A 21,995-nucleotide genomic window follows, 5' to 3' on the forward strand; every position below is an offset into this window, starting at 1 on the left:
CTGTTTGTTGTCACACATGTCAAACTGTGTCGATCAAGACGGCAGAGAGTGAAACTGACGCCCGACGAGGGAGCGCACTGGGCGGGCAGGGCGATGCAAGGACCGGGGCGCTTAAATCTTTTATCGGAAGAATGGCCGCTTCTGTGATAACAGGATTGGCGTATACCCACTAGCTCCTGACCCATATTTCCGAGGAAAACGTTGTTTGTATCGCTCAAGGAGAATTAAGGGGGACTCTGTTTTCTATAGCCGGTTTCTGCTGCGCGCACAGCTCCAGGTCCAGCGGTGTGCTCGGTGCGCTCTGGCAGAAAGCGTCCAGCCTCCTGATCTCTGGGCTTAGACAGCAGTCAGTGCTCCTCTCTCCATGCCTCCAAGCCTCCGTGACTGGTCGTCATCTGCGGAATTCCTTGCAATGAAACCGCTATAATCCAACCAGTTTTTTTATTTTATTTTTTAATCTTTTGTTCCACTCCTTTCTTACTTTACATCGAGGGCAGAGAAGAAGAAAACACGCGCCAGAAACAATCTCCATCTGCAAGTTTTCGTGTGTCGCACTGGAGGGGAGGAAGCGATGGCAATCCCGGTGAAAGCAGCGTTGGCTCTCCTGGTTTTCGCTGTGGCAAGTGAGTAATCCTTTCAAATCCTCCCGGAACGGGACGGGACGGGGTAGGGAAGCTTTTACTTTGTGTATGGGGCTTTAATCGGACTGTCAATTGTAAAATAGCACACTCTGCCTGGGGTCTGTCCATGCCAGTTCATATAATAGGTCTGGGAAGTCTATCTGAATCAATGTCGGAAATTTTATTTAATATCTCTTGTGATTTGTGGCTAAAACACCAAAACGTCGCGTCCGTAGGCTAAAATGTAACGCTCTCTCTCTGCTGAGTATTTCAATCTTGGGGAAATGTTTAACCCACATTTTTACCTTACAGATAACAGGGGGAGATACTGGAAATCAGGCCAGTGGGGAAAAGTAGTGGCGCTTCCGTGCGTCAAACACTTTAGCACGTGATTCTGGATGCTTCAATTAACTGACTTGTTCCTCTTTACACAACAAACCCACGGAATCACAATTGGAATTGCTTTACATATGCACGGTTGTAAAATTTGAGAGGGAGGCATTGCTATTGCAACACATTTCCCAGCAATCCTAGCCTGTGATTTAAACAACAAATCCTATGTCAGAGTTGAATCATTTGGCTGTGTGGTCTTCTTGTGGCTCTAAGCAATTGGATGGTGTGATGTTTAAGTGTATGATGAAATCTCATAATGGTATTTTGTGGCCCTCACTGCGCTTAATGGCCTGCAGTGTGTGTCAAGGCCCTCTGATGGTAATAGTGGAGATCTAAATGGGCCGCCTCCCGACAGAGGACCTTAACATAGTGGAGTTTCTATCACATGATGTGCAGTAGAAGTCTTTTTCTCTCTTGTGTCTATCAATTGAAGCGACTCACGAGGAGCTGTCCGTGGTTCTGAAACTACATCTGCGGATCATCTGCTGCAGCAGTCAACAGGGCAAACTCTCTGGTTCCTCAAGTTCATTCAAGATAGTTTCAGTGTGTTTCATCCCCAGTGACATAAGTTGGACATGCTTTCATTGGAATTAAGGCAGGCTGTGTGCAGATAATAGAAATATGAATTAATATTGGGGAAAACTTCAAGGCTAAAGTCACCCAGTAAGTTCAAAAGGAAGTTAATTTCATTTTTGGGAGTATTCTTTGCAAGTTTATTTATGAAAAAGAGGATAACATTTAACTCATTTAAGAATCTGAATACAAAATGGAGAATTACTGTCCAGAAAAACATCTACATATTTGTATATAATTTGTTGTATTAGGTATATTTATGTGTCACTAATACAGTACAAACATGACGATCATTCTGGGGAAACATTATGCAGTTGAAGGTCAGTTTTTACTTGTTCCTTTTGTATCACTTGTTCATTTTCCCTGCTCTCATGACCTTTCGAATCTCATCTTTTCATTCCTTTCCTTTAATTATAGTGCTTTAATCTTACATCTGCATCTAGATCTTATATCTGCAATACTATACATGCCCTAAACCTACTGAGTCATTTTTTGTCAGAATGGATCTTAAGATCACATTTGTGTGATCAGTTATAGACCTTTTGCAGTTTGTGCATTTTTTAAGTTCACTTAGTCTCCTCTCTCACCCCCTCCTTCCTACTTCACCTTCCCTCTCCTTCACCTTTTTATTCCCCTTTATGTTGGGTGACATAAAAGGGTATTTTTCTATGACTCTCTCAATATCACCTGTGCTCTGTCTGCAGTTGAGACATTGCATGATAGTGGCTCTGTCACTCCTTTCAAACCTCACCCTGACTGCGACTGTAAAAAGACCAAATCCATGCAACCACTTTGTTGGGATGTATTTTCTCTCTCTCTCATTCTGCCTCCTGTCGTCTCCTCTACCCTTTTCACTCTCTGTGCCACTCACTTTCTGTCACCTCCTGCACGCCACATTATATCTGTTTTACTCTATCTCAATTCATTTTTTTCCCAGACTCCTACTCTTATGCCATAAGTTATCATATTCTGCCCCTTATCACGCACTCCTATGTCTCCTATCCTCCATGTCTCTCTGTGTATCAGCTGCATGCTGTAGTCAATGTGTCAGTGTGTGCTACAGCTATTCCTGATGAGATGTTTTGCTCATTAAACACTTGCACATTGCCGGGAGTGGGGTGGAATCACACGCTCTCTGCATTTAGCGTGTTGCATGAACCCTCACACAACCCTGACTCTGCTTTTCTTTAGCCCTTGGGTGAAACTTTAGTGGGTGGGCAGAAACATGCAGTTCTAAGTTTTGTCCAGGGGTTATTCTAAGGTTGTTGTTTCTCTCAAGTTTTAAGAACTGCTTTCTCATAACTGCAGATGTGTGTGCGGTCAAGGCGGCCCTGCGTCAGTGAGTCAACACTTCATAGTAAACTATTAGTCATTGCGTCGGCACATTTGTTTGGATGTTGTTCGTTCTTCGAATGAGAGCGAGAGCGGGATGAAGAGAGAGATCTATGTGGTTTTAAAGCTAGAGAGAGCTGCATCCGATGTATTTTGAAGAAACCAGTGCAAACTTAAGCAGCAGTAACATGTGAGCACTGAGGGAGCTGAGAAAAGGAAGAAAGTCACTTTTCCTGCTGCCATTGTCTCTCTCCTTGTCCTCAACCTGCACATGTTCCTGTCACTGTTGAGAAGGAAAGAGCACAGCACAGCAGGACAGAAAGACACAACAGAGAAGTTGTGACACATAAAAAAATCATTGTAGTAAAAGAAGAGTTGGTTTTATCCTCACAGACGGAAGAATTGTCTGTGATGATGAAAAGTTTGAGGGCAAACAACCAACTGAAATCCCACGGGATAATAAAAACACCAGAAATCTCTCAGGCAGTAGATACACTGTGAGCGACCTACAGCGTCTTGTTGAAACTTCACCATGTTGCTACAGATGCATATGAACGTCACGTGGGTGTCTTTTATAAAATGACTGGCAGTCGGCTGGCAGTCTACTGATCAAATCCAAAGACAGCTGAAGCCTAAATTGTTTTGGCCTCAGAAAGGCCACCCCAGATGGTAACACAGTGAATAATTCACTACCCTAGAAAAGAACCTACAGGATGCAGAATTTGGATTTTTTTTTTCACTCTGGACTGATGGCACAGCCTGCCTATCCATCTGCATCATGCAAACGCAGCAGTGTGTCTGAAAGTAGTTTGGTGTGGTTGTGCTCTTTCTATATGTTGTGGTGGAGCCTTTATGTTGATTTTATCTGATTGAGAAAGACTCAGAGAATAATCGTTGATTGTGTTTGAGTCTCTGTGCTTGTGAGATGATGGCATTTTTATTTTAGCGGCGATGAATTATTGAGGTGTAGAGAGTGCAGTGAGGCAGACAAGAGTGCGTATGTGTGTGCGCGCGTGTATGTGTGCGTGTGCGTGTGCGTGGGCGTGTGCGTGGATACACACGTGTGATGAAATCTGATGGTAGACTCCCTAATGCAACAAAACTCCTCCATCCACACTTACGTCGACCTCATACACATCTCATTTTAGCCTCATCTACTGTTTAAGCATTTACTGTTAAACCTAACACCTTACATCACTCTATACAGTCTATAGTGGGCTCCTTCGCCATCCTCAGTCCTTTCTGGCGGTCACACAAAGTCATTTGTCTTTCACAGTTTATTCATTTTTTGTGCTGGGTTTATTTTTATGCCACCCCCCCCCCCCTTTACATTTTTAAGGCAGAATGACATCTCTTACTTCTCGAAGGCAGAAATCAGAGAGCAGAAGTCAGGGGCCATTACAGCAGGGACTCAAGGCGGGGTCAAAAAACGTTTTAAATGTGGAATTAAAACTGGATTTATTCACACAGCAATCCTACAATACAATCAATTTTGCACACAACTTTTTCTTTTGTGCACGTGTACATGTATATAAGTGTTTGAATTATGTCCACTGACATTTTCATTTCCCACTTTTGCTGATTGCCTCTCTGGATCAAGATGGTTCTCTACTGAAAAGAAATGCTACACCATTTTTGGTACCACTTGTTAATAAGGGACCCTTTGCCGAGAGGTTATGAGATGCAATTAATTCCTTTATGAATGGTTGCTAGGAAAACCAAACCAGCAACCAACAAATCAACAGTATCTACGGCATGCAAGTTATGCGACTCACAAGTGACACAAAAAAAAAAACCACAAAAACAAAAACAAGAAAACAGATCGAAGAGGCAGAAGAATTACAATGATAAAAATGTTTTCAAAGGCTCTGTAGTACTCCTCATGACACTGAGGACATGACACTGGCCCTTAAATTGAAGCTTAACAGGAGTACAATTTTTCATTGATACTTTTTGTTTTACTTTAGCAGCATAGGTATAGTTCAATAATTTACTAATACCTTACTACTAATTAATCTACTATTTGTCACTGCTTGGTGGTTTAACATCTCCTGCTCTTAATCTACTTAACCAAAGCACATTGACAAATCAAGCTGACAAGCAAACAGTGAGCTAGACCAACAGGATTTACAGAAAGCGTTGTCTCAACTCAGGCCGACAAAAATCACAGCAGTTGCTTTTAATTAGTACAAGAAACCTGCATGCTATTATGCAGCAGTTTGCACATACATTGCATACAAACAATTATTATTACGAGGCTGTGACCCCATCAAGCAAACTCATGAATCCCCTGAAATTTCCCATGAATCATTGCCATAATACGGTATGATTCTATGTCATTTCATCAGCTGATTATACTAATCTGGAAATCAAATCGTTTTTTCTCACACTCTCACACTGTTGTTGATGTTGCTGTCGTTTGTAATGGTGTGTGTGTTTTTTTGTCCTCTCCGTCTCTCTATCTCTTCCCCCTGTCTAATCCTGACAGACAGAGAGCTGTGTTTCGAAGCTCTCTGAAGACATTTACCCTCGGGGTTTAGTGTCATGTCATAGTTGCTCAGACGTTGGACACTTCCTGTCTCCTCCTCAGATGGAGGTCTAGTGGAGGTTAACGTAGAGTGACCAAGTGTAAAATACACCTTTCCTTCCTGCAGTTAAAGCTCAGTGCCTCTTCTTTTCAGTTTGATCCTGACATGCCTCAGAAAACATTTCTTTCTTGAATAGATCTTGATATGACAGCTGGGTGCATGGCCATTGAAAAACCAGTGAGAGCAAAGTGCCAAAACAAACAATATTCATTGTAAAGCTGCCAACTGCACAGTTTTGAGAAATCTGGACACGAGTACATATCACAGTATCTTTGTAATAGTATAGCTGAAATTAAACCACTGCCAAAGCTATGCAACTTTCCAGTGTGCTGTTACATCAGTGACATCTTTTTCTTGTTAACTAAAGTTAAGTTGTTTATTGGCAGAGGTCTTAGACTTAGATCCCCTTCAAAATCTAATACATTTCTCATGACTTTTTCTTTTGTTCTGGCATAAGCAGACAGCAGTTCTCCCTGTGCTTCCTGTGGTCTGGCAAGGCCATGGATGAGTCAACTTAAAACAGCTGTCACTTCACGCAGGCTACATAATATAGGACTGAGCATTTTTTTCCCATCACAAATACATCAACATAAACTCTTCCTACAATGGACTGGATCGCATTTTTTTAATGTGACTCTAATCCTCTTCCGTAAATTTTTGGATGAACAATCCCATGATTTAGATTCTGATTTCAGATTATTCATTTTGTCAGAGGGACAGTATATTCTGTCATCCTGACGAATTCACCACAGGCAGCAAACAGAGTTGTGGAGACATATAAAAGTTGGAATCCAGAGCTTTTATTTGTGTTGTGTTGTGTTGATTATCCAGTTGACTACTTCACGCTCATTTCTAATTTAACATGTGAACTGATGTAAAGAGTTCTTATTCTGATTGAACAAGCCCAAACCAGGGACATACGATTGTTTTTTCCCCCCACTGGTTTAAATGTATGAAACTCTGGCAGTGTCCTTGATTCAAACCACCCACTATCACTGAAACTCTGTGACCCAGTCAGAAATTGTTCTGTGTTGATTTCATGGGTGAAATCAGCCCTGCGGTGGCTCTGTGTGTGTGTGTGTGTGTGTGTGTGTGTGTGTGTGCGTGTGTGTGCGTGTGTGTGTCTGCACAAATGCGACTCATTATTGTTGTATGGACTGCAGATTGCATGCACTGTTAACATGAAACATATGCAATATATACAATGAAATGCCAGGGTATATGATGTATAGGTGCAGAGCATTTGTGTGTGTGTGTTTCACTAAATACAATAATACATCTGATCTGTTTGCGAGGTCAGAGACACACACGGCCCACTACCTCCTTCCCTTCCTCACACACACACAGACACACAAATTACTCTCATTACACACTCATTATATTTGAAGACACGCAGGAGGCTACATCGCTGCAGCACCTAATTGGTGAGACCTCACAGCACGAGATTTCAGCATCGCTTCACCAACTACTGCTCTAGGCACGTGTGTGTGTGTTTGTGTTTCTGTTAGTGTGGCTTTTGTCATTATGATCCCATCAAACTATACTGATGTTCAAGAATACCAATGGTCGGTGAGCTCACTAAGAAGGCAGCTGTAGAAATCAAAGTTTTTGTGAAGAAAATAATTTTTTCCTGAGCTCATTTTTCCACACACACAAATCAAGGTTGATAAAGTTTAAAAAGCCAAAGTTGAGGTTAAAAAGCTGTCCACGAAAAAGCTGCAAAACTACATCTAACTTTAATTTTTATAAATTTTTCAATGTTGCCTCAGTCCTCATTCATTCATAAGTCGCCCACTGTGTCACTGTGAAATTTATTTGACAACAGATCCACTGTTCATTGTGACTCAACAGAGCAAAACATAACGAAAACCGAAACACAATGATACGTGTGTGTCAAGAAAACTGTGGAGCTGGGAAGCGCATCAAAATCGAGGTTTATATTTATGCAGAGATGTCCCTCTACATGTGACCCCAGGTGTCTAATCACCACACCTAATTAGACACACACATTATTCAGTGTGAAGCACCCTCAGCACGACATGTTGGCCTGATATGAGTGCATCGTCTCAATACTCACTACACTGAGATGATGAAATTAGGGAAGAGAGCTGTATTTTTTTTAGTTCTTGGAGGCACCTGTGCAGACTGTGGTTTGACATTTTTGGCAAGGTGTCCAACAGAAACACTCTACACAACAGCCAGAGGATATTTTACAATAGAAGTTATACCTCCTATGAGGCTTTGACGGTGTGCAAGTTTTACAAACAAAATGAAGTAATTATTGTTAGCTGTGGTTGGTAACTGAGTAAGTATCGGATTTTATTTTCTGTTGCATTTTGTTTTCGTTGCATTTTGCCAAGTGGGAGATATTCTGGTTGTTGACGATTACTGTTGTTTCTACGTCTGAATTGGAAAACTACAGCAGACAGAAATAAACTTGTTACTTTCACTTGGCTGCTCAACCACAGTTTGTAGGATATGATGTGAAATAACACCCTGTAAAGAAGAGCTGGGTCAGGGATGGTCAACCATGAGCCAGGGAGAACCACTAATGAGAACACATTTTCATTTTAACCTGTAGACTGTTCTATTCTCATCGTGTCTGCGTCACGTTCCTTGACTGCAAACGTATATGGTGCATATTACAGGTCCTGATCCATTGTGCGTATCTGGTTTTCAATTCTGTTATGTCTTGTGTGTGTGTGTGTGTGTGTGTGTGTTTGCAGCTGCCTTGTGTGCGGAGGTGGAGGAACGGCTGGTGAGTCACCTGTTGTCACCAGAGCGCTACAACAAGCTGATCAGACCAGCTGTCAACAACAGCCAGCAAGTCACTATTTACATCCAGGTGTCTCTAGCCCAGCTGATCAACGTGGTGAGGAAACACACAAAAACCACCTCCACATATGCTGTTATGACGGAACCATAATCTATTCATTTCACATAATTGAAGAACACAGATGGTGGAAATAATTTTGTAATATTTGTAATAAATAGAAGTAAGCTCAGCCACCACCTAACTGCTGCAGCCGTCCACTAACCTCCTGTCTGTCTGTGTTTCAGAATGAGAGGGAGCAGATCATGACCACCAACTGTTGGCTCACTCAGGTTTGTGTCCCCACTCGTCCTCTTGTTCTTTACTCTGTGTATGTGTGTGAATGTGGGTGTTTGTGCGGGGTCAGGCCACGTCAAAACACTGCCTAGTAGTGGCAAAACAAGTGTCTGACTCATATTTGGCATTACTACACACACACACACGCTTGCGCACACACACACACACACACACACACACACACACACACACACACACACACACACACACACACACACATACAGACACACCATCATGTGTCTGGGTTTAAGGAAAATGTGCAGAGACATCCAGCGTGTTCACTGGTGAGGTCAGTTCCCCTCATGTAGGACAAACATGTTAGTGTGCTGCTGTTTAAAATGCATGAACTGATTATTTTTATATGTTTCTGGCCGCATGTATCTTATTTTGTAACTGTGTGTAACTGTATTTTCTTGTGTGTCATTTTTGACGCATGTATGGGTATTTGTGTGTGCATGTGTGTGACTTTTGAATGTATTTATTGACTTGTTTGTTTGCTTGATTGTTTGTTTGTGTGTGTGTGTCTGTGCAGGTATGGAATGACTACAGATTAATGTGGGATCCTGAAGAGTATGAAGGAATCAAGAAAATCCGCCTCCCGTCACAACACATCTGGCTGCCAGACATCGTCCTCTACAACAAGTACATCTGCTTTGTGACAGCCAGATGAGTGTGTGTGTGTGTCTGAAACTAAGTGATTAAAAGAAGAACAGACAGAAAGATTGAGCAACTTCATTGTAATAGTTACAAAAGCCCCATTTCCCTAAAATGTTTTCCTTCTATCCTCTTATTCTTTCTATCCTCTTACCTCTCCCTGCTTTTTTTTTATCCCACTTGTCACCTCTTTCAGGATAATGAATACAACCAAAACTGTCTTGTTAACACCTTGTAGACTGTCTGCAGGCTCATGATAATGGGTGATCTTTTAAGGGATGAGAGATTACAAATTTTGTACAGATGGAAAGGTGGGGAGAGACTGAGATTAAAAAAAAATCTACCAGCAAGGCCAGAGTAACAAGGCTATAGCAGACACACTATAAAATATTTATTCAATTTTGATGACGTTTTTTTCCCTCAAAGCATTAATCCAGGAGCTCACCAGTTCCATTTGAACTAAAACTTGGACCTGCAATATAGGCTGCAACAACCACTCTGTTTACCTGTAAAGTAAATCTTTCCATTTCTGTTTGCATACATTTTATCAAAAGGAGGATATGCAAAAAACTTAATCATGCAGATGTGATTACTTATACCTCCTCACACCTGAACCAACAAGTGAGAACTACAAGCTATTCAGAGAGTAAAAATGTTTAGAAGAAGAGTTTATTCGTACACAGTTCAGCTGCATTCTGCACTGTGGAGCTGGATATGCACATGGGATCAGTGCAATTTATCCACTGGACCAATTTAAATACATTGTAGCTAATACAAATGATGTGTCGAGACAAATCAATGCACTATAACACCTTACCAGCCAAATTTACTAGCATGGATACAATGGACAACAAAACAACATTACAGTACATTATTGTGTGTTTTTGCATATTGAGCAGAGATGCTCCAAACATTGATGTGAGAATGTTTTGACTTTGAGTGCACATCTAAAAATCATCTTGCAGCTGTATAAAATGCCTGCGAGGCAAAATCAATACACGAAAATCTCAATGCTGTAATAAGTTCATTCAAGGAGAAATTAGCCCCACTGCCTCTATCCACTGGAGTGTTAGCTGACAGACACGAAGGCTTTTGGGCCTCACCTCCTGTGTCAGCCATATAGGTCAACACCTGGGTCTTTCGTTCCATCTGCTAGGTTCTTGTATTACATTACTGCTAACTTTTATCACTTAAATGTTGTTCATATAGGTCCTTGTTCTCTTGTCTCAAATTGCATGACTGTCAGAAATCAACTTGAACCTTTTTGAGTTTTAGTTGCCTATTCAGTATATCACCTTGGTTATTAGTTGTCATCTGTGGCTAATTAATTTTCCCTTTACAAAGACATAAAACATCTAATACAACAGCCTGTACAAACATAAGATTTAGTACAAATACAGGACTAAAATTCAGAGATAAAGACTTTAATTTAAAGCTGTAATTACATAAAATACAACTATATACATGTATATATGAGAGTCCTAATGAGGGAAGATTAGCAAGCAGTTACTTTAGCTAATATGAATAGCCTCTTTATAAATGTAAACTTCAGAGATTTCCCTGTTCTTTGCAGAAGACAAAAAACAGCAAAACCTCTAATCCTGCTGCAGCTGTCCCTTAAACTATGGCGTTTAGACTTGATTAGGTTTATGTCAACTCAACCAAAGCTCCCTTGAGTAGCTGTTCTAAAGTTCTCAGTCATATCACATGATCTTCAACAGCAGATGGAATTTCAAGAACAAACTTTGAACCTCAACTTTTAAGACAACATAGGCAGGAAGTCCTTGAATTGGCCAGAAAACAACAATTAAAAACTGAAAAGTTTATCATCTACGATTCCATGGTAACTTAGCAAACTCCATCTGCTGGTGAAGACCATGTGATATGATTAAAAAAGACCAAGAACATCTACTAAATAGACCTGATGATTTTCTCAACGACTCTATCTAAGGCCTAGTATAAACTTTAAATCTGAGATCGAGATGTGGATGTGTAGCTTTTGTGTTTTGGTCAGCAGTGTTTCCCCATCGTTTATACCAGCTTGTAGGCATTAAACTTTCATGAACACAGATATCTGGCCAGCTAAAGACCACATAAGGAGCACAATGGCTTAAGAGCATAATGATAGTATGATCAGCACTACTTTATGACTTCAGGTCGAGATCTCTGGCCAAGTCTGGGGGACCAGAGGTCGCAGTAAGTAGGTGGGGCCTCTGCATTTTTAATTAGTCTGCATATTCACAGCAGCCCCAAAGCATTAGAGACTGAGTGTGATGGTTGGATTCCTGACCTACTTTATAATTGATAGGCCACTGATCTATAATGCATCACCTGCAGCCTCAGTGAGATGAGGAAAAAAGTCAGTCTCAGCAGATTTTAGGCGGGGGCTGTGGGGTGGGGGCAGTTGTTGCCACTTCATGTGTCTCGGGCTGAGCTTTTCCCTTGAGAAGATAAACACATCCTGCAACTTTCAAAACACAGAAGTGTTGCATGTGTCACCTCCGTGGACACAGCAGAGGTGACACATGCAGCCAACAAATCATTTTCTCAACACACCATCAGTTAGTACAGTAAATTCATTTTTTCTTAAGTAAACTTTTTGTTTCTTCTTCTGATACTGCTGCATGATATGCTTTTAATGTGGTCTTAATTGCAGCATGAGCTTGTTCAAGGTTGTAATGGATTTGACAAATGATGACATAGATTTCAGCCAGTGACATTAGTGGTTCTTGTTAAGTAAAGTTGCAGGTATGGAAGAACCCATGAGTTAGTGGTAGGCTATATCGAAGCACAGTGTTCAGGCAAAGTTCAGGTTAAGATCACATTAGCTGATTGATGTCAGCTGCTTCGTTCACGCTTCACCACCACTGGCTCATTCATAAGCCATTATAACCTGACATCTTGCTTTCCGGAAAAAAAAAAGAATCAGGCTTAAAAATGTTGCATGATGACACTGGCCATTTTAGTCCGAGCCCTCTGCATTGGCACCATGGACTTCATAGATGGAGCATTTTCTCATGTGGTGTTAGAATGTAGCCTTACTCTGCTAATAAGCTCATGCCAACACCATTTTTTACCCTCAGATCCCTTAACCACTTCTTTATGTTGGCAGTAATCCAATATCTAGTTGTATCCTTGCTAAGGTGGTAGCAAACAAAGCTTAGACTTCCTTCACTAACCACTTGTTTCAGCTGCCCCGTGAAGAGCCCAATGTGTTCCCAGGACAGATGGGATATATAATCCCTCTGTTCTAGGTGTGCTTCGGGGTCTCCATCCAGATGGACATGCCTTGAATACCTTTAAAGGAGGTGTTCAGGGGGGCATTCTTATTGAATGTTTAAACTGCCCCAACCGGCCTTTAAATGCAAAGAAGCAGCCGTTCTCCTCCAACCTCCTCACCCATCCTTACTTTTTTTTTTTTTTTTTTCAGTTTATGCATCTGTAATACCGTGTGTGGATGTATAGATGTGTTTGAATGATCTTTGAATAGAATTTGACATGATCCTGCAGTAATCAGTCTGGCTTTGACTGCTTTGACTTCATCTCTCTCCTTCCTTTTACTCACCTACAACCTTTTCCTTCTATCAGTGCCGATGGGACCTATGAAGTCTCCTTCTACTCCAATGCTGTGGTCTCCAACAACGGTGAGGTTGCCTGGCTTCCACCAGCTATCTACAAGTCAGCTTGTAAAATTGAAGTCCGTGATTTCCCCTTCGACCAGCAGAACTGCACCCTCAAGTTTCGCTCGTGGACCTACGACCACACAGAGATTGATCTCATCCTCCTCAGTGATTTTGCCTCACGTGATGACTTCAAACCCAGTGGCGAGTGGGATATCGTTTCACTGCCTGGACGCAAGAACGAAGACCCTGATGACATTAGATACCTGGATATCACCTATGACTTTATTATCAAGAGAAAACCTCTGTTCTACACCATCAACCTGATCATCCCCTGTATCCTGATAACGTCCCTGGCCATTCTGGTGTTCTATCTCCCGTCAGACTGTGGTGAGAAGATGACTCTCTGTATCTCTGTCCTTCTGGCCCTGACTGTGTTTTTACTCCTAATCTCAAAGATTGTACCACCTACGTCTTTAGCAGTGCCTCTGATTGGGAAGTACCTAATGTTTACGATGGTGCTGGTCACCTTCTCCATCGTCACCAGCGTTTGCGTGCTCAACGTGCACCATCGGTCCCCCAGTACGCACACCATGCCTCCTTGGGTCAAGCGTGTGTTCTTGTACCGGCTCCCCTCTTACCTCTTCATGCGGAGACCAGGTAGCTCCAATATCCGTGAGAAGTTCCGGAAAAAACACCAGCAGCGATCGTACTCTGACCAGAAGCTGCGTGGAGCGGACGGGGGGACTGGCAGCCCTGCAGGGATGGCAGATTCTTCCTCGTCCTTCTTTGTCAATGAGGAGTCGGCCAAACGCTACGGCTGGAAGGTCAGCGACTTGTCAGAGAACACAGAGTTCAGAAAGCGGATGACGCTCAAGTGCAACATTGACGTGGAGGATGCAGTAGATGGAGTGCGCTACATCGCTGAGAAGATGAAGAGCGAGGATGATGATGAAGGAGTACGTGTTTGGGAGAAAAGTATCTGCATGTGCATGTGTGTCATAAGTTGAAGTATGTGAAGAAAGCTTCATATATGAGCAAATGAAAGATTTTGCTTACCTGTTTGTTTTTGTTATACAACTTCTATTCTGGCAAAGGTTGCTTTTATGTTTTAGAGATCTGTACAATGTTTGTAGCAGGACAGTGGCCTTGACAATATATATTTTTAGCCTTGCTAGCAATGTGGCTCTATGGTTAGAAATAGTAGTCTGTCGGTTGGTCTATGGCTACTGCAGTCATGTACTGCAGTACTGCAGACAGTCATGGTCCACAGAGGATGAAGCCTAACGAAATTAGTGATACTTTGACTTTTCCTGTGGTGCCACCAAGAAGCTGACATTTATGGTTCAGAGTAAAACGCCTCAATAACTCTTGGATGGATTACCGTGAAAGATTAATTTCCTGCTCAGGATGAATTTTAACACTGATGATCGCTTAGCTTTAAATCCAGCACTATCATCAGGTCAAACTTTAATTTGCCAAATACATTGTTTTATGATCAAATACCTGCAAAACTAATGGGATTCCCAACAGTGTCAGTTGTAGTTTCTGTTAAAGGCTAAATATAAAATCTTATCCTGCTCACATGCTAACTAAGATGGCAAACATGGTAAACATCATACATGCTTAACATCTGCGTGTTAGCATCATCATTGCAGTGGGTTAGGCATGCTGACATTAGCATTTAACTTAGAGCATCCCCTGTTGGTCTTTAGGTTTTTATATACAAATTACATAATAATTTTCTAATTGATTCATAGTAATTAGGAAATTTTTCTATTAAAAAATATATAGTAGATTACCTATTGTATCATTGTAAGGACACAATTGTATGCAAATGCCGATTTTATTGGCTGTCACCTCTGCTGTAAAATGTAAAGGATTGCTTTATCTGATCTCTACAAAATACGTTCTGTAGATTATAAAATTGTGTATGCATAGTGTATGTTTTTCTGTGGGTAGCACAATTAAGGACTTTGTGTTTGTGTTTTGACGAAAACTTGCCACATCAACAAAGTTGAAACGTCATATCCCTTATTTTTAAATCATGGCAAAGTCATTAACTGTTTTAGTTGGTAGTAATGGCAATGGTAATTCTTAAGTAACTTGTATTTCTCTCTGCAGATCATTGAAGACTGGAAGTATGTGGCCATGGTGATCGACCGTCTCTTCCTGTGGATCTTTGTGTGTGTGTGTGTGGTCGGGACGCTCGGCCTCTTCATGCAGCCCCTGTTCCAAAGTTACAACACCCCCATTGTCGATGACATGGACCATAATTGAAACCTGAAACCTGAACTTTGATTTCAACATGACCCAGAGGTGAACTTTGAGTCCCCCCAGAAACAGAGCTCTAATAACATTTTGACACATAAACTCACGGCACTCTCACTGGGAAATGATTATGATGCACTTTAGCCCTCTACCACCACCTGCTCTTCTCCAAATTTCCCTTGCCCACTTCGTCCTCCATCATCTGCCATTCACAGAGGAAATAGGATCTGTTTAGTTCAGTGAACTTAAAGCATAATTCTGTTTTATAACAACTTGGGTCACATATTTTTACTAGTTTTGGGTCATTTACTAGACATAAATGATGAACATTGGACTGTTAATTGCTAACTATGGCAACATTTGTGGCTCCAAACTCCCAAAACTTTTTTGTGTTATTTGATTGTCTTTATGCACAGTAGATATAGAAACATACATGAAACAAGGGGAGCGAGAGAGAGGTAAGACATGCAACAAAGGTTCCTGTCTGGACCCAAACCAAATGCTGCAGCTACATGGTATGTGCCCCATACACTCAGCTACAAGGATGCCCCCAACCCGCAGGATCATAATCATAATCAAAAGAAATAATGGCCAAAACTACGTAAACAACACCCAAGTTTTAACAAACCAGAATTATCTTTTAATTCAAAATATGATATGAAACAACCTTTCAGTCATGATGCTCTTGCTAGTGGAATCAATATAGATCTGCAGGAAAATCTTTACCTGAAAGTGTGTTGACCCCTGTGACTGTTCACAAAGGTTTATCTGGCCAGCAGCAACTCAGGACTTGATTTTTTTTTATGTTTAGAAAGGACTTGTTTTTTCTCTTTTCCCCTATCTCTCTGGTCCCATCCTATCTTCTAATTGCCCTAACAGGACATTACGGGGGCTAGCATGCATACATCAAGACACTTTTTTTGTTTTAATTTCTTTTTTGGACCCAGAGAGAGAAAGAGCCCAAAGATGAACAAAGCCTCAGTAAGCCTCTGCAGATATGGGCCTCACATCGACAACACACCGCTAAAGAAAAGATGATTTTCTTCTATGTGAATACATAGAAGAAAATCAACTCTTGTGCCCCTTTGCCAACAGCACACATACTATATGAATTTATAATATTTGCCTTGAAAATTTGAGCCAGAGGCGACACAAAACGGCTAACTGAAGGACTGTTTAAACAATAATAGATGAGTGTGTGTGCGAGAGGGGTGCCCAACCTGTTTTTTTTTACCCTCACACACACCTCACTGTGAGCATGACTTGACAGACTGATCAAATCGGTGTCAAAGTGTTGTTGTGATATTAAAAGCAGCTGTGTTTAAATGAAGGAGGGACGTTACGATAGTGCTAAAAAAACGCAAAACCTAAAACCAATGACCATAAGGCTGTTGATGCTCACCACGCTTCTTTTAAAAAGGTACGGGACGTAGGTGTCTTCAAAGCAGTGCTCGTCAGCATCCATCACCAAGGAAACCAGCAACAATAATATTGTACAGTATTTTATACACACTGACCTGGAGTAAATTAGCCAAACAGTCTGGCTCTTCACTTGCTTTATCTTCCATCAAACTGAATGCTTGATCATTGCAGCCTGTTCTCTTACTTGAATCCGTGTCCAGTAATTATTTCTAAGCGGTATTATAACTTGTCACCATCATAACACACTCGTCTGTCACTGCTACCAACATTAGCCAAGGAAAGTATGTGCTGTACTAATCCAGCAGTATTTATTTCTTTCATCTTTGTTTTCTCAGTGAATGAAGTTAAACATAGTTTTTCTTTTTCTTCTCACCAACCAGCCATGTTGCGTGACTTGTTCAGTTTTGTCTGTCCAGACAATAAATACAGAGAATTACAAGATGGGACTGTGGTGGGATCTGATGTCTTGCTAACTGGATCAATAAAGGGAAATGAAAACAACGAGCAGACCTGGTGAATCACATGCACACACAGTCTAACTAAGGTTAAGTTTATGGCTTGTTTACTGTAGCAGTATTAGTAATATTCATAATAAATAATGAGAGAAAATGAGAGATTCAAAAACATAACCACCAACAATGGCGGCATTAGACGATTATATAATCACAATTTTCCAAATTAGTTGTAATTTCTGTTTCCCTGATTATTTGTTTTTCCAGAACAGTACACAAGACGCCTGAAACTGCTAATGCTTCCAGCAAAGATACTGCATCATAATTTTCCAGCGAACATCATGTCAGTCACACACACACACACACACACACACACACACACACACACACACACACACACACACACAAACACACACACTCTGAGTCAAACAGTAACATAATCCTACAGACATAGTGACAGCCATTGAATTGGAGTTGGGTTCAGCAATTACAGCTCATATTTGTATCCCCACCCCCCTCTCCTGGTATGACTCATAAATTAGATACTTGACTGTATCTGCATCAATTTCCATTAAGGGAGTGACCACATGAGGGTGGGGAGGGTTAGAGGGGTGACAGGGTGGTGTTGTTGGTGAGAGTCACGCTATTAATGATAATTTTCTGGTGACCTAAACATCACACAAATGTTGTTTCCATTATATTTTCTTTATTATTTTGTTATTTTTAATGATTAGTGGTACTGATCATAAGGTCACATGATTCTTTAAACTTTTGAGTAGTGCTATTTGAAACACTGAACTTGTATCACATTTAAGGTATTAAATTGGTATTTCCTTTAAAAATGTAACCTATTTGTACAATTCCTTTGTCCACTCAAGTTTAATGTGTAGTTTCCTGTGTCTGTATCTGCTGTTGCGTCTTGCTCTGAGGGTCTACAGAGGGTGGGGACCCCTGTGTTCCTCCTTCGATACAAAAAGAACTGTCAGCTGCTGCCAGCGGGGAAATTTCAACAGGATGGCAAATGTTTACATGCAGGGAGTTTCACACTAGTGAGCCTTGAGGATAAAATAGACACTTTGTCTGTTGCTTGTCAATGCGAGCGTCTCAGACTGAAGTCCCTGTGTGCCCCCAGGGAAGTTGCAAGTGAAAGTGACAAAGACAAGATATCTCAAAACAACGTCAGTCAAGTGAAATGGTTTAAAGGTTACCGTCATCCCATCCAGGGCTGCAACTATTCTCAAAGTTTGTCTAGAGAAAGAGGAACCTTTGAATTCTCAATCTTTTTTGCCCTTTTTTTTTTACCATGCAGAGTCTCAGACTGATCAGGAAACTAAATCATATTGATGGGAAAAGAAGAAATCTAATTGATATGGTTTTGGCAGTTATTCAACTGTGTCTAACTTCACTCAGTTTGTTGACTGTGCAGGTTACCAGCACCCTGGAGCGAGTGCCTGAAGATGAGTGCACAACAAGGCCCATTCTCCAGGAGGAAAAAAGCAGAAAAGTAAGGCAGAGAGAGTGTTATGGTCTCCAGGTCTGATCATGAGGCGTGACGGAAGAATGAAACTAGATGGGTGAGAGGGGGGTGGGGAGGTATAATAGAGGGAGGCAGGGATGATAAAGGTCGGTCATAAACAAGAGACACAAGACTTCTGCAATCTATCAGGCCAGCAGGGGAGCCGACATTAAAGACTGTTTCATGCTGTAGTAAGAGATCAATAAGCGTCTATTCTCCTCTGCAAGACAAGCCCTACATACATGCAGACATACTGTATATAATGTGCATACATGCATGTGTGCAAACATACACACAGACAATGCTTCTTAGAGGTAGGCAAGCCCTCATATGCAATTGAAATATGAATGTCTTTTTTTTAAATTTTTAATTGGATTATGTGGAAGAAAACAAAGGCTAATTTTACGAGGTTGCCTTTTTAACTCTCAACCACACATGTTAAAATCTTATCTTGTTCTTCTGATCTTGTTTTTGCAGAACCAGAAACATTATCTGGGAGAGAATTAGATTAGGAAATGAAGTTTAACTGCATGTAGTGTATTCCAAACAGTACATGGGTTATTCAGACAGGCAGAAATGAAGAAGTAAGCAATAGGTCAAAGGTCATTCAGATATGCAGACACACAAGTTACAGCTCTCTGTCTGCACTGATCTATTCTATTCTATTCTATTAACAGGTCCCTCATATGCAGCATGGTGAGTGTCAGCAGTTTGATGTGGTTCCTGTTGTCGGCCATAGCCCTCCATCTCCCCCATTATCCTCCACAGGACATCCCTTTAGGATTTATACCTGCCACTTCAGCTCTGTGGTCGATATTTATGAACTACATTACTGCATTACAGAATGTGTAGCTGCTTTGCAGTTGAGTCAGGGGGCCATCGATCCTCCCATCTGAGATCCTGAGCTGAGGGGACAGACACAGAGTCGTGGTCCGAACATTTCACAGGGTTTTAAACTGGGCTCAGGGGCCGCTCCATAATGTCCCTGCTGGAGCAATAAATATCTCCACAAGTCCGTTACTTGCTGACAGATCTGGATGCCTGCTGCTGCTCACTAGTGGCCAGAGGAGACACTGCAGAGTTCAATGTTTCTCTCAGCAATCCTGTCATTTCTACTACTAATCATTGAATAATTATCGACCCATTTTCATGTTTTTATTTGGGATGACTCTGCAGTAAATACACAGGACTTTGGATATATTCTAGTGGTAATTAGTTGTTGTCTGTGTGTTTAAGTTAAAAATGACACATCAAAATATATATGATTTTTTTCACATCACAATAATTTTCTTAAAAAAGCTAATTTTGACTTGATATCTACACAAGGGTTACAACATGAATCTGAGGGGTTGGGAGATGATTATTATCATTATTAACAGAATAAGAAAGCTCAAAGTTATGTTATGTTCATCTTGTCAGGCTGAATCTTGATCATTTTAATGCTTTGGGACTCTATGAATGATTTGCATAAAATAATTTAAAAAATCAGTCTGAAGTGTTCACAACTGCTGGATCAACACATCCATCACAACAAGATTGCTTCGATTTAAGGGGTCACAAGCCAAAGAGTTTGGGAATCACTTGTCTAGATCCTTATTTACCATGTTTTGGGCATTATGTCAGCATCTTGGTGTTTTAATGTTAAGTCTAAAATCTCTAAAATTAGATTCAAATATCAGTGTCACCAAGACACATCTATATTGTATCTGTTATGCAAAACAGTTTGTTACAAAAAACGTTATTTTTGCAGATATCTTGCAATAAGAGTCAAAATAAGAAAATGACTGAATACTCCAGTTTGACACTTTCCCTCAGGATACCAGCGAGGATTGCAAGGGCTATTATTGAAATGTTCCAAATACATTTCAAACTGATTAAAAATCACTTCAAGTTTTGGTGAGCAGATCATCCCTGACCGCAACAAGAAGCACAATCATTCAGATTTCATCATCAACATCTCAGGACAAACATGAGTGGACCAGATAATGAGTAAGCTTCGCGTGGCTCTTCAGGCTGCTGCCGTTTAACTGAAAATGACACTGCTGGTCATTCAGAGAACGAGACGAGCACTGAGAGAACAAAGACGTAAAGCAGAATGGAGTTGTTTACATGAGTGTAAACACATTGTCACAATATATAATAGTGATGTTGTAGCTATAGATTCATATGAGCGTGTGTGTGTGAAAACACGCAGAGAGAGGGAGAAAGAATGAGGGAAGTTTTGTGGGAAAAAACATGGCACAGAGAGATGGCAGTTTAATTAGCACAGAGGGCTTTAATCAGATAACTGTGATTTGAACAGTGAGAAGACTTTAATTAGTCGCTGGTGGCTGCAACGGGCCACAGCATGACCATGCAGACTGTGCATAGTGGTCGACTGGATGAATGGAAATAGGAAGTAAACTGCGGTGTTAATAGGTCTGGGGCGAGAGACGAGGAGGAGTTTGTGGGAACTGTGAGAGCTAGGGCGGAGCGGTTGGGGAGGGAAGGGTGGGGTTGAGGATGTGAATGCTGGAAGGTTGAGCGGGGTCACACAGCGTAGCGTGACTGACAGAGCAGGATGAGCTGTGGGAGGAGAGGGAAGGCTGAGAGCTTTTAAAAAAAGGGGGTTGGCGGAGGGTGGCGACAGCGGAGTGGTAGGATTAGATGGAGCAGAAGGAAGACGGGGATTCATGGGGAGAAGGCTAAACTGTTGAGATGGGGTTAAATTGGAAGATGGTGAGAGGTCAGGAGCACACGTTCTCTCCGTTTTGAACTTTGAGATTACATTTTGTCATGTCTACATTTTGTCTATGACCAAAAATGGTGCGCCAGTCAGTTCTTTTAAATAATTCATCTTCTTCCAACCTGCGTGTGAGTGCTGTGAGGGAACCTTTAATAATGCTGTAGTCACTACAAGTGCAAATGGTACTCCAAAATTGGCTATTTTGGCAGAATACAAATAAAATACCTTGTCAGTCACCACTTTACCAACACTTTCAGTATCAACATTTTGTGACCTGCAAGATACAGATATGATAAGATACAGTATGTCAATGAACTACATTTCCTCACCATGTAAATAGAAAACATAATCTGATCTGCATTGCATTTCCTTCAAAATATATTTGCTGTTGCAAATTAGCTGTATACAGATGCAATTTAGGAGACATGAGCAGGGTGTATAGGTAAGGTACAGTGGGTTTATTAGAGCTTTTTCACTGTGAACACCTGGAAACAAGGTTGATGAGTGCAGAACCAAAATAATGAGCTGAAAATCACTAAAACACACCATAAAAATGAGGCGGACTGCAGAGTTAAATATATATTACAAAATACATAATAGTTATAAATGCATCTACTGAAAGGGAATAACATGGGACAACTGCATATTAAAGGGTTAAGTTGATGCTAAATTAGCCACAGACACAACCTGTTCAATAATACAGATTAAAGGTCAGGTTTG

The 21,995-nt window shown here is 41.1% G+C and overlaps 1 protein-coding gene across 1 annotated transcript; it reads left to right on the forward strand.

Annotated features, from left to right (window-relative positions):
* The first annotated feature begins 460 nt into the window (after positions 1–460).
* On the forward strand, positions 461–17,083 carry LOC111662738 (neuronal acetylcholine receptor subunit beta-2-like). Its single transcript, XM_023416699.2, has 6 exons — positions 461–623; positions 8,233–8,378; positions 8,567–8,611; positions 9,148–9,257; positions 12,858–13,848; positions 15,014–17,083. The coding sequence occupies exons 1-6, from the start codon at positions 572–574 to the stop codon at positions 15,167–15,169; spliced, it is 1,500 nt and encodes a 499-aa protein (XP_023272467.1). The 5' UTR covers positions 461–571; the 3' UTR covers positions 15,170–17,083.
* The last annotated feature ends 4,912 nt before the right edge of the window (positions 17,084–21,995 follow it).

The sequence above is a fragment of the Seriola lalandi genome, unplaced genomic scaffold, assembly GCF_002814215.2.
Source record: "Seriola lalandi dorsalis isolate HSWRI2012SDOR001 ecotype SW California unplaced genomic scaffold, Sedor1 jcf7180002054569, whole genome shotgun sequence".
Classification (NCBI taxonomy): domain Eukaryota; kingdom Metazoa; phylum Chordata; class Actinopteri; order Carangiformes; family Carangidae; genus Seriola; species Seriola lalandi.